General features: G+C 36.8%; 2 protein-coding genes and 1 pseudogene across 5 annotated transcripts; all 3 read left to right on the top strand.

Moving 5' to 3' along the window:
- The window catches only part of LOC137720122 (putative glycosyltransferase At3g42180), a 5,996-nt pseudogene extending 5,545 nt beyond the window's left edge, over window positions 1-451 (top strand).
- Window positions 452-1,546: 1,095 nt separating this feature from the next.
- On the top strand, window positions 1,547-4,239 carry LOC137729661 (putative glycosyltransferase At5g20260). Of its 2 annotated transcripts, XM_088686588.1 has the most exons (4): window positions 1,547-1,561; window positions 1,827-1,987; window positions 3,036-3,390; window positions 3,577-4,239. In XM_088686588.1, the coding sequence occupies exons 2-4, from the start codon at window positions 1,830-1,832 to the stop codon at window positions 4,237-4,239; spliced, it is 1,176 nt and encodes a 391-aa protein (XP_088542714.1). In that variant the 5' UTR covers window positions 1,547-1,561; window positions 1,827-1,829. The 2 variants fall into 2 exon arrangements, with proteins under 2 accessions (XP_088542714.1, XP_068324766.2); XM_068468665.2 differs by lacking the exon at window positions 1,547-1,561 and having other exon boundaries at window positions 1,830-1,987.
- An 808-nt stretch (window positions 4,240-5,047) lies between these two features.
- On the top strand, window positions 5,048-11,125 carry LOC137738240 (uncharacterized). 3 transcript variants are annotated; one of them, XR_015956844.1, is made up of 16 exons: window positions 5,048-5,298; window positions 5,985-6,052; window positions 6,330-6,485; window positions 6,858-7,025; window positions 7,312-7,462; window positions 7,560-7,639; window positions 7,768-8,040; window positions 8,125-8,268; window positions 8,366-8,500; window positions 8,850-8,948; window positions 9,193-9,249; window positions 9,563-9,767; window positions 9,901-10,019; window positions 10,288-10,379; window positions 10,523-10,621; window positions 10,702-11,125. XR_015956844.1 is itself a non-coding variant. In XM_068477874.2 (16 exons), exons 1-16 carry the CDS (start codon window positions 5,169-5,171, stop codon window positions 10,939-10,941), a joined length of 2,193 nt encoding a protein of 730 aa, XP_068333975.1. In that variant the 5' UTR covers window positions 5,049-5,168; the 3' UTR covers window positions 10,942-11,125. The 3 variants fall into 3 exon arrangements, 2 of the variants coding, with proteins under 2 accessions (XP_068333975.1, XP_088542165.1); XM_068477874.2 differs by having other exon boundaries at window positions 5,049-5,298; window positions 10,311-10,379; XM_088686039.1 differs by having other exon boundaries at window positions 5,049-5,298; window positions 7,312-7,484; window positions 7,559-7,634; window positions 10,311-10,379; window positions 10,702-11,118.
- The last annotated feature ends 1,065 nt before the right edge of the window (window positions 11,126-12,190 follow it).

Genomic DNA, 12,190 nt, shown 5'->3' with positions numbered 1-12,190 from the left:
TTGCCGGTCGGGTTCACGGACCTGTCCGGCCCATCTTGCTGGATCATTGGAAGGACAAAGATGATGAAGTTCAAGTCTGCGAGAAGCTTTCCAAGGGCATAAACTACACCAAATTTATGGGGCAGAGCAAATTTTGCTTGCAAGCCCAAGAATTGTGGAGGCAATCTATGCAGGGTGTGTGCCCGTCTTAATTTCTGACAATTACACATTGCCCTTCAGTGATGTGCTTGATTGGAGCAAATTTTCAGCACAAATTCTAGTTGATAAGATACTAGAAATTAAGACCATCTTACAAGCAATTCCATTCGACAAATATCTGAAAATGCAGAAGAGGGTGTGTAGGGTTCGTAGGTATTTTGTGCTAAACAGGCCGCCTAAACCGTTTGATGTAATTCACTTGGTGCTTCACTCAGTATGGTTAAGAAGACTTAACTTTAAGCTCGAGAATTAATTGTATGTATCAACATAACTTTTTTCCCCTTTGCTTGTTTGATGTAAAACTGAGGCCAACAATGAAAACTAGGCCAATAGGTGACTTGCAATTTCGAAATAATAAAAAACGTCATCTTGTTTTCAATATTGTCATTTTTCCTTCTTTCACATACGACGTGTACAAGATCCAAATTTGTCTATAAATTCCTTGCGAGGCAAACGAGTTGGCTAGTGGCCATATGAATTTGAATTGTTTCCTTGTACAGAAAAGAAAATAATATTTACGATTCTCCTTTTCAACCATGATTTGCCAAGATTCATATTCCTAATGGGTTTCATATGCATATGGCGAAACGGAGATTACAAATATAAATTGGTAAATTCTATTATAAATAGAGTTATTGTATAAGTGTGATTGTGTAAATTTAAATAAAATATAATAAAAACTGGGAGATCTTACCATTATATTTGTACTATTTGAAAATTTACTGTAAATAAAGGCCCGAAACCTAAAAAAAAAAAAAATCACAATCTCAAATCAGCTAAACCCTTTCTCTCTCTAAGCCGGACCTCCCTTTCTTACTCTCAAACAAACACATATATTACAACCTCCACGTACCAAATTTTCCTTTATGTATTTCACAATTAACCAATAATAATTAATACAGTGAGTGTAACCTTTAAATAAATTAAAGACCAGAATCAATTCACTCGCACGACATATTGTATTTTGATTAATTCATTACTATGCTACATAAGTAGGTCCCACACATATTGCACGTATGTTTATCACTCCCCATACCAAATACAGTGTTCTTTCTCCTCCTCCTCCCTCCATTTTTTTCTCCTTCAAAGAAGTAAGAAAGAAAGTAAATCCATGGCAGAATTCGGTTCTTCTACTCACATTGTTACTGCACTGCTACCAACTCTTTCTCTTTTCCTTTTATTTATCTTTTTCTTATCTCCATTAAACCAAACCAACCTTGCCAATATTATTTTCTTATCACCATCATCGTTGCCATCGTCACCCAATTCATCACCACCATCGCCGTTACCGTCGTATTTTTTGTCAACTGATGACTCAAGGAGTTTCATCAATATTGGAATAGTGAAGGAAGAACGTAAAAAAGTACGCCTGTCAATGTATTTTTATTCTGTTTTTTACTTTAATCAAGTATTTTTAGGCACATGAATACAGAAAATGATTTCCACACTCGCTCATCTTTTATTTCTAGTCACAACGTTGAATTAAACAATGATCTATAAGGGAATGGAAATAAACAGAGGGTAAAAGTAGATAAAAGAGTGTGAAAATCATTCCCCATGAATGTATGCACACGTTTATCAATTTGTTTTTGTCACCGATTACAATTTTCTCTTGTTTTTTTTGATAGAAAATGAGTAATTTGGAGAGAATTGAAGCAGATTTGGGTAGAGCAAGAGAGGCGATCCGGAAAGCAGTTCATGAAAAGAATCAAACGTCTAATTACAAGGAAAACGACGATGTGATCATCCCAAAAGGATCAGTTTACAGAAACGCACAATCTTTTTATCAGTTAAGTTCTAAGCACAATTATCTCTCCATGGTTAATTTTGATTCAGTGATGTTAAACTTTCAATTTGAATTTAATTATCTATTCGAGGTTTGACCTTTGATGACCGTAAAGTCATGGGAAAAATTAATTTTTATCTTTAATTGTGGACAGTTAATTGGCATTATGAACTTCATAATGCTCGTTTATCACGAAATTAAATCCTGTCTACACTAAAGTTTCCATCGATTCGAAATAAAATTATTGATGCGTGGTAATTGTACGTATGGAAGTAAAAAAAAAATCAGCAGTTGCCCAATTTTTCCATATGAATAATTCGGATTTACAATTTATGTTGTCCTCATCACAACTGAGAGATTTTTCAGTATGACAGAAAACGGTCCGATATACGAAGTGTCATAATATAACTGGTTAAATATTTAAAAAAAAATTAACTATTTATATTATGACACTTGACACTTGATGTATCAAGTCGTATTCTGAGCACACTAAAAAATTTTCGTCACCATTGATTTGAGCATTCAGTTGGTGCAAGAAAATCTTCTATACGGGGGAGACCGTGATAGAATACCAGGGGATGGTCAGGATTTTCAATTTTGGCTTTTGGCTTCTGATAATTTATAGTCTTCTAGATTCATTTTACTCAATTGTCCATTAATTCGATTCAAATTACTAAGCCTATTTTACGCATTCCTGTCGATTTCTTTGCCTTGATTTCATGCCATGCAGCTAGATTGAATTTACCCTAAAATTTGTGAACCTTAATCAATGCATTATATAGTTTTGTTTAGCATAATGCATTAGATAGTTAACCAATCGATTTATCTATGAGAATTTACGTAAATGAATCCAGATACAAACTTGTAATCAAAAGTGGAACCCGAGTAACAGGTACGATGTCAATACAAATGCACTAAACGGTGATTTCTATGCGGTTTATCAATCTTATTGAAAGTCAGAAACTAGCTAGTTTAATTTTTGTATATTTTACGTGCTATAGAATTTACCAAAGTCTAACTGAGCACTATGATGATATGTATGATCGATCAGGAGCTACGTAGAGATGGAGAAAAGATTGAAGGTGTGGGTTTACAGGGAAGGAGAGCATCCGCTGGTTCACACCGGGCCCTTGAACGACATCTACGCCATCGAGGGGCAGTTTATAGACGAGATGGAGAGTGGTAAGAGCCGCTTCATGGCTCGCCATCCCGACGAGGCACACCTATTCCTCATTCCTATCAGTGTAGCCAACATCGTCAACACACTTTACAAGCCTCTTGTCACGTATAACCGTGATCAACTTCAAAGGGTGGTTATGGATTATATCAGCGTTATAGCTGAAAAATACCCTCACTGGAATAGAAGCCGAGGTGCTGACCATTTCTTGGTTTCTTGTCACGATTGGGTTTGCCTCCTTTTCTCTTCTCGATTTTTCGTTACTGTCAAATAGAACTATTTGTAATACATTTAATGATAGTATGTTAGAGATAAAATGAATGTGTTGGTCAGTAAATATGGTATAGATAGTTTTGTTTGGTCAATATACTTCATTGTCGATCTATACAAAACTAACTAGTATGTTGGATTTTAGGCACCAGACATTTCACAAGTGAATCCTAAGTTATACCAAAACTTCATTAGGGTTTTATGCAATGCCAATATATCGGAAGGGTTTAAGCCACAAAGAGACGTCTCCATTCCAGAAATCAACATACCGTATGGAAAATTTGGTCCAACCCCGCAAAATACAAGCCTCAACAAGCGTTCAATCCTCGCCTTCTTCGCCGGAGGATCTCACGGCTACATAAGAAAGATCTTGCTTGAGCATTGGAAGGACAAAGACAATGAAGTGCAAGTGCACGAGTACCTAAAAAACAAGAAGGACTACTTCAAGTTAATGGGTAAAGCCAAGTTTTGCTTGTGCCCTAGTGGGTACGAAGTGGCAAGTGCTAGGGTGGTCACAGCAATTTCCGTGGGGTGCGTCCCCGTGCTCATTTCCGACGACTACGTATTGCCCTTTAGTGACGTTCTTGACTGGAGCAAATTCTCCGTTTACATTCCGTCGAAAAAAATACCCGAAATCAAGACAATTTTAAGGGGGATTTCGCCCTCGAGGTATTTGGAACTGCAAAAGAAAGTGATGGAGGTGCACCGGCATTTTACGATCCATCGCCCTGCTCAACCTTACGACATGCTTCACATGGTGCTTCACTCGGTCTGGTTGAGAAGGCTCGATGTTTCGTTGCTATCTTGATTTGCAATTATAGGATGAGAGTTAGTTCTCCCTATTGTTGTAGCCGAGGGTTTCTAATTCTTTTTATGTTTGTTGTTTTCTTATTCCACTACCTATATACTTGAAATTATTATACTCTTGTCACATATATAGATAGTGAACCAAATAAAAAGGGACTGAAGAATGCAAATATATGAAATTATCTTTTGATTTTTTTGTTTGTATTTAGTGTTACGAAACTTCACAACAAGTCTCATACGTATATAGACTTTCATGTAACGTAAATGTCACTATGACATTTGATTTTCTTTTGGTAGTTGATGTAAAAAAACACATGATAACATGCTTAATTTTGATATTTTATAGCAAATAGTATTCTCCATACATATTACATCGCAACAACTATTATAGCATCACGAGCCTCCACGTAATTGCCCCATTTCTATAATTATGCTAATAATGTAAAAAGCACAAGGGTTCACATACTTAAACTCTTTTGCATTCAAGTTCGCATGTCTTCCCTAATTTAAATTAAATTAGAATGATGCTAGAGAGATCATATTTTTCTAGACTATACTCTCCAACTATCAATTGATACATCATGTATTTTACAAAATATGATATAAAAAAATAATTCCACATTTTCATTTAATTAAGCTAGATTATAGTATTAAACTATTGCTCGAATAAATTAAAAATAAAAAAGTAGTTTAGATTTTTCTTTTTGTTTAAAATCAAAATCAAAAGGAAACCGGGTGATCTGATACCAAATAAGATCCGACCCACTTGATGACCTAAAGTCGCCGACCCGCCCAACCAGTCCACGCGCACGCTCTTCCATCCTCGTTCTTCTTTCTCAAGCCAAGTGGGCAGCACAGCAGCAACCAACAAGTAAAAGCAAAGAGACTGATATTCCTACGCAGCAGTGAAAAAAAAACGCATCTGCAACGATGGCCGGGACGACGAATGCAGAGGAAGCTACCGTGAACCTCCCCTTACCCGACTGCGGCACCCCCATTCCTTCCGGCGATCACACCGTCTGGGCCGACGTCTCTCCCCTCCTCGACGCCGCCTGTAAAGGTCAGTGCTTTTCCCCCTTGTTGATTGCCCTAAGCTTGAATCTCAGTTCCTCAGCTGCTCTGTTTGGTTCCCGAGAAAATGAAGGAAAATAGTATAGAAAAGGGATGAAAATCCGAAAGCTTATTGGGTTTTCATATAATATATGCAGTATTGGACTTTCGAATTCGAAGTAAAAACAATTACATAAAGGATAAGACTTTAAGTGAACATAGTAGTTTAATCGCATATTTGTGCAAATTAATGTGTGTGTGTGTGTGTGTGTGTATTCTGTACAGGGATGCATATCTGTATATGTTGCAAGTGTGCGTGGTTAAATCAAGAGCGGTGATTTTGTTTCCATTAGTTCAATGCGATCGTAAGCTTTCGGCTGTTCTTGAAATCATTGATTGAATGCTGAGTTCGTATGCCGAAGATTGTTGAAATGTCGTAGTGTTTTCTCACGGAGGTTATTTGGATGGCAAAGCTTGTGTTGTTGATTTTCTTTGCAATTAGACTGTGGACTGTGTAAACCTGTATTGCTTCTTTTGTACAGAATAAGTGTAACATTTAAGGCAATAGCTGTGTGTGTATTTATGCGCATATTTTTAGTTTTAATGTAGTTGAGATTGTGGACTGGATCGTCGTTCTACCCGTTTCTTGGGTTCTTGTGATTAATTTGATTTTCTTTTGATGGATTTTGGCCACAGATCTTCAAGATGGTATGCTCATTCACGGAGATAATTTCAATCTTTTTGCTGCGATGTCTGCCTTAGAGGTACACATTGTCTGCACTTTCTGTAAATGCAGAATTGTTGTAAACTGAATAATTCACACAGAATTTATGATCTTTGAATAAGTTGTTGGGAAACAAATTTAGTGTGAAACTGTTTCTTTTGTATGGATCACGAGGTGAATCGCAATCCAGGACATCAAGAATTAATGAGTTGCACAATCTTTCAGTCTAATGGTTTTGCATTCTATTTATGCGAATTTTGTTTTTCATGTATTAGCTTAGTCTGTATTTAACACTTTCTGTTTGTGTTCCTTATTAGATAATGGACCCAAAGATGGATTCTGGTATGGTATGTAAATATTACTCTGTTGATGAAGCTATTGAGGATGGTGCTGCTCCTGTTCCTACTAGCTTTGATAAAACGGTTGATGTTCAACGTACTATTGATATCATGGATCATCTTCTAGCCTGTGAGGTATATGCTACAGAACTTTCCTTCACTGTTTAGACTTGAAAAACAATCTTTAGTTATTGCTAATTTGAAGTAAAGCCTTTTTATGCTCCTTAAATTATACTTTACTTGCTTCCTAATTTCGTAAACCAAATGTCTTGCTTTTTATTTGCAAAAGATGATAACCATATATTTTTATTGTAAAAAATTAGGATCTGCTATGAAATTTATGCAGACATCACTGCTACTTAGGGTCTTAATTTTTATTTTTTCCCCGTTATTTGCCGAAATCTATTCATGATATATGCTTTAAAGCACTACATTTCACAGTGGAATTTGTCTGTTCTACAGTCTGTCCTTTCCTTATGTTTCTATATGTAAATCTTTAAATTGCAGGCAACATGGCACAAGGGTCATTCATTAGCACAAACTGTCTTCTCGTGCATCTATCTTCTCAGGCTTGATAGGACATCTTCACATGCCTTACTGAATTCTTATTGCAGAGTCATACGAGCAACCTGCAAGGCGGTCATTTCAGTTGTCTTAGATGCACGCACTCATGAAGTAAAGTATTTCAACAGCTCTTTTGGCCTATGCTGTTTCAGTATTTCCGCTAAGTTGTAGTAATTTATCTTGTGCCTATGCTGTTTTAGTCCTTTTTATAAATACCTAACTGCTCCCACGAGTGAGTTGTAAATGATTGTTATCCTCAGAGTGAAATATAGTTTCATGTTCTGGTGACAATTCAGTGCATTTTGTTTTTCAAGCCTAGTCTCTGAATAGTAATTTGCAGTGATGGTATACTTTTATATGTATTTTTGAATTTTGATCAAACTTGTCTCATTGGCAGGAAGAAGACCTTTTTACAATGACATATGGTCTTCCTTTGAATGGGGATGGAGATGAAAAGTGCTTGTCAATGCTACATGCTGTTGAAGAAACAATTTCCCGCCAATTACGTGCCTGTAAAGCACCATCATCAAAAACCAGAGTGTTAGAAGGTAGATATCCATTCATTTTCGCAGAAATATTACTTTATCTTGAATTATAGCTTGGAACAAAGCACCACCGTCATCATATACTTGCTTTTTGTTGCAGACTTGGTGTCACTACAAAATAATTCTGAATTGGAGGAAGGTTACTGCAAGGCTTTGTTATGCCGCTTACGCTTTCGTAAGGTCTTACCCTGTGTTCATTTATCTTATATGCATCTGCTTCATCTGGGGACACATTTCCATGCATTTGAATATAAATGCCCCCATCTTGTAGAAGTTAAATAAAAAGAGCTCTCTTCTTCTTCTTTCAGCATTTTTACCATGTTCTTACATCTATGAAGCGGCCTCAAGGGAGAGGATTGGAGTTAGCCAGAAAACATATAGCCTCCTGCATATCTGAATTAGAATATACTCTTAGCTCTTCAGAGTTCCTTAGATCAAGTACTTTTGGAAGTCATGAAGACAACTTAGAAGATAAAACTACGGCTTCTGGCTGTGAACCAATTGGCTTTGATGCTAGTTTAAACTGTAGATTATCTGCCCCTACACCACCACGTGCAATAAAAATTCTGAGTTGGAAAAAGGTGAGCATGAGATAATTGCTACCGATAATTGTAGTAGTTTACTTCCAGTATTATGACATTTTTGCTTTGGTTTTGTTGTACCAGGCTGTTGAATATTTTATTAAACTTCTTCGTGATCTTGATGTTATATGTTCCTACCCATTAGACCCATCATTAGAAAGTGTTTTGCACTTTGTGGTTGAGTTTCAAAAATCTCAGCCAGATTTAGTAGCAAGAGCTCATCTTCAGGTCGGTTGTGTCATTTGTTTCTACTTTATTCTAGATACTCATTGCTAAGAGTTCTGTTGGCATATTTATGAATTATTGACCTGAAACTTTTGAACAGCGTCTGCTGGTTCAAGACGGGAAACTCTATGGTAGGGATCCTGTCTTTGCTGTTATTATTCGAGCTGCAGCATTACCAGAGAGTACAAGGAGCCATGATATTCAGAAACAGGAATCTATTATTCAACTGGGACAGGTGAAGTGAATGCTTTCTCTGGACTGATTTTAGATCTCTTTCCATTTCTGTATTTTTGGGTTATGATAGTTTCAAAATATGCTCATGTTATGTTATGGAACTATTCATTTGTTTTCTAATAAGGTGGATCAAGGACTATGATGATTTATCAATTTTAGCTTGTGATTATGCGTGCACGAGAAGATAGAACATTTTTTTTTTGGGTACAAAATAGAACAATTAATAAGACTCTCTCTCTCCTTTTAAGCGTGCATGCAACAGAGGGGGAAGGCTGGTTTTAGTTTAGTATGCTTCTAGACACTTGCACTGGGTGCTGATTCTAACATGTGCAATATTTTGGGCACTGCAGCTAGTAATCAATTTGCTAAAAGTTTTATGCACAAATGGTGCATGGCAACGGCGTAAGCTTGGAAAGATTTTACAAGATTGGCGCGTTGTTTTTGTACAGGTATGCCAAACTATCTTCAAATCAAGATATTTATTAGTTTTTCTTCGGTTTCACACTTGTTGAGTTGCTCAGGCCTGATAAGGTATTGTGTTTCTGAAGTGATAATCCTATGAAGCACGTATATCTTGTGTCTATCATTATCTAATGTTTCTGTTTATCGCTCTACTGATTGTCCAATTTGACTGGTGATTGAATTTTGTTTGGATAGTTTTATTTACTTTTTTAAAAAAATGTTGATTTGTAGATAGAGATGGCCTTCAGAAAGGAGTTTGGAGTAAACGCAAAAATTTCAAATGATCAGGTATGCTGCTCTCTGAGAATATTACTTTATTGTTTTTTCCCGCTAACTTACTTGATCTGGTAATCATCAAATACAGTTGGATGCATTCAGGTTCTAGATAAGAGGCCGATGACATCATCATTTGTATTGTCTAATAACTTGAGAAATGGCCATGTTTGTGTTGATTATATTATCTCTACCTATGCAGTGTTAAATCTTCTTGATGATTAAATTTTCCTTCATTTTTCATTTGCTATTCAGTGATCATAGTGAAACCTAAATGCAAAAACCAGTATAATTTTGCTTATCCAATTTGGATATTGGATTTCCACAGAATGTCAGCATGAAATTATTCCAACACATCCTTCTTTGGGTGGAAAAGCAAACATACTGGATAGCTTCGCGATTTCTCATTTTAGGTTTTGAATTGGAGCTTTATTCGCTCAGTGAATATTGCATGGTATATTGGTATATCTATGTTGTCCTGATCAAACTTGCAGAGAAAACAAATATTAAGACGGTGGTTTGCAATGACAGTGGTAAGTATTTTTATATCCTGTAAACTTAATCAATAATTCTGAATTCTCTTGTATATTTGCATGTGATGTGGCTCGTCAAAGCTAATTTACTCTACTTATGCACCATCTGGTGCATCCTGTGTTTTATGATCAGGTAAACGGAAAGGAAAGAAGAAAAGGGATTCTGTTAAAGATGTGGCACGAGATTATCGGATTCCACCTGCAGTCTTGTTTCTTCAGTGCCAAATATGTCTTGCTGAAGGACTTACAATGGTAATTGTGCTTTAGTTTCTGATTTATGAGTTGAAGGAATGACCACTTCCGGGAAATACCTTTTAAGATGGCTGTCTAGAGAATAAGGTCTTTTTGGGCCTCCGACGGTACTAAGTAATTTGCTTTTAGGTTTGGACTTTATCTGTAGCAATCTAGTTTTGTGGTTTTATATCATCAACCGGGCCATTTTATATTGTTAATCTAAGGAAAAATCCTGTCCGTTCCTAGAATAAATTTTTGCTTCGACAATTTCACTAAAAATCCTCAGTTTGATGAATCCAATCTATCCAGATGCTTGCTGCTTTGAAGAATGACCGCATGCTTGTACAAAGTCGAAGCCCTTTTAATACTGAGCATGAGGTATACTCGCACGATCCAGTTCCAAAAAAAAACGTACTTACAGGAAATGCATATTGGGAGCTACTTTAGAAGTTACTGTTTATAGTTTGCACAAGTTTCTGACCTCGAATGACATGTCCTGTGTGTTCTCACTATTTCTGTAGAGGTTTATTCAGCAGTTTGAGCTCCTACAGAGAGCTTGCATTCCTGACCATGTCTCGTTCTCCCTGTTCGTGGAATCTACAACCCAAGCTCGTTTATCAGTGAGTGAATTTTCTGTTAACACTGGTCGGTATTTCCTTGATATTCTGGTAGGCTTACTGTTACTTGTTCCTTTTCACAGAACCTAGTAATGAATGATTACTTTAAGGATGCTCAGAGGATTGCAAAGGAGATCAAGAGTAGTTTTTCAAACGACCCAGAAAAATTGGCCGAACTACGAAGGCTAGAGCAAGTAGCTGAGCACAATAGCATTGCCTTAAACGTGATTAGCCGAGCCGGAGCCCAAGACCCCTCACTCAAGGTTTCTTTCGAGTTCAACCACCATCCGTGCTTTGCAACGGCTGTTGTTAGGCGATCGTGAAGGTGACGTTTAATTATCTCTTCCAATTTTGAAACACTCACTCAATCCAGATGCAGTCTTGTAGCATAGCACTTGTAACATCAATCCTTCAAATATTATTTTCCAACTATTCATTTCATTAATTTTGTAATTGCAATGAATAAAATACAAAACCATATCTAAGTGAGCTCTTGTGCATTCCCTCTTTCTCATCGCCATTTATTTTCCTGCTTTCTACTTTGTTGTTATGAGAATCCAAGTGGCATAGAAGTGAATGCGATGCAAACGGTGACAGTATCTTAAGTCAATAACACACTACAATATGTTTTAATTTTACCGTATGACAGTGTGTTATTGATTTAAGATATTATTCGGGTGGTGTACCATGGATAGGTAAAGTCCTTTACGAGAGGCCTTTTATGGAAATTTCTCGCTTTATGGTGATGAAGCAAAAGAACGAAAAGACGACGTGATTCACGCCTCACTTTGAATTTGAATCTTGATGGATCCACCCGAGCTAACAAACACTTTTAACGGCTTCACCCACTATGTAAAATTCTTGGGGTCCAGCGGATGGGCCATCGCTTGTCGGGCCACACACACAAGGTGAGAGACCTTACTGCGTTGAGGGCGGAATCGGTAAAGAGTGTGTGGAACACCAATACAAGAATGTCTCACCTTTTGTGTGTGGCTAGTCAGAGCAACGTGGTCTTTCTGACGGACCTAAGAATTTCTCGCAATTACTCCAATTCACTGTACTTTAGAAGTTTCAATTTTCAAATGTTGAATTTCTTGATTAGAAGTTTGTACTTGGACGAATCAATTGGCATTTTTCATTTGTTTCTTCATCTAGTATAGGTTGAATTATGCGGATTGGGCCTTTAGACCTCCGAATTGGCAAAGTCAGCCGTCAAAGAGCAAACCGACGAAATTTGGGGCAGCTGGTGCATGCATGCAATCTATATAATACAACAAAATCTTGTACCAAAAAGTGTTGCCTAGCACTTAGCAGTTGACGTTGTTCAGTTGTTTTTGTTATGTAGAGTTGATCGAAGTCCTCAATTTTTTTTTTTGATAAGACGATATTCTAAAATAAAAAAGTGACATTCGAAGTTAAATATAAATAAGATATACATTATTTCGAGTTGACCGGCGCCTCCAAAAAAAATCTACATTGAACGATACAGGAGGTCCCTCATAACCTCCAGATTAGTGAATTTAGTGTGGGTCCCAGAATTAAGCTGGAATTTCCAGAACGTGGTTTAAAAAA

Source organism: Pyrus communis, chromosome 15, assembly GCF_041283825.1.
Source record: "Pyrus communis isolate YQ-2024b chromosome 15, ASM4128382v1, whole genome shotgun sequence".
NCBI lineage: Eukaryota > Viridiplantae > Streptophyta > Magnoliopsida > Rosales > Rosaceae > Pyrus > Pyrus communis.
Note: the sequence above shows the minus strand (reverse complement) of the source record. Positions and strands in the feature narration are given on the sequence as shown.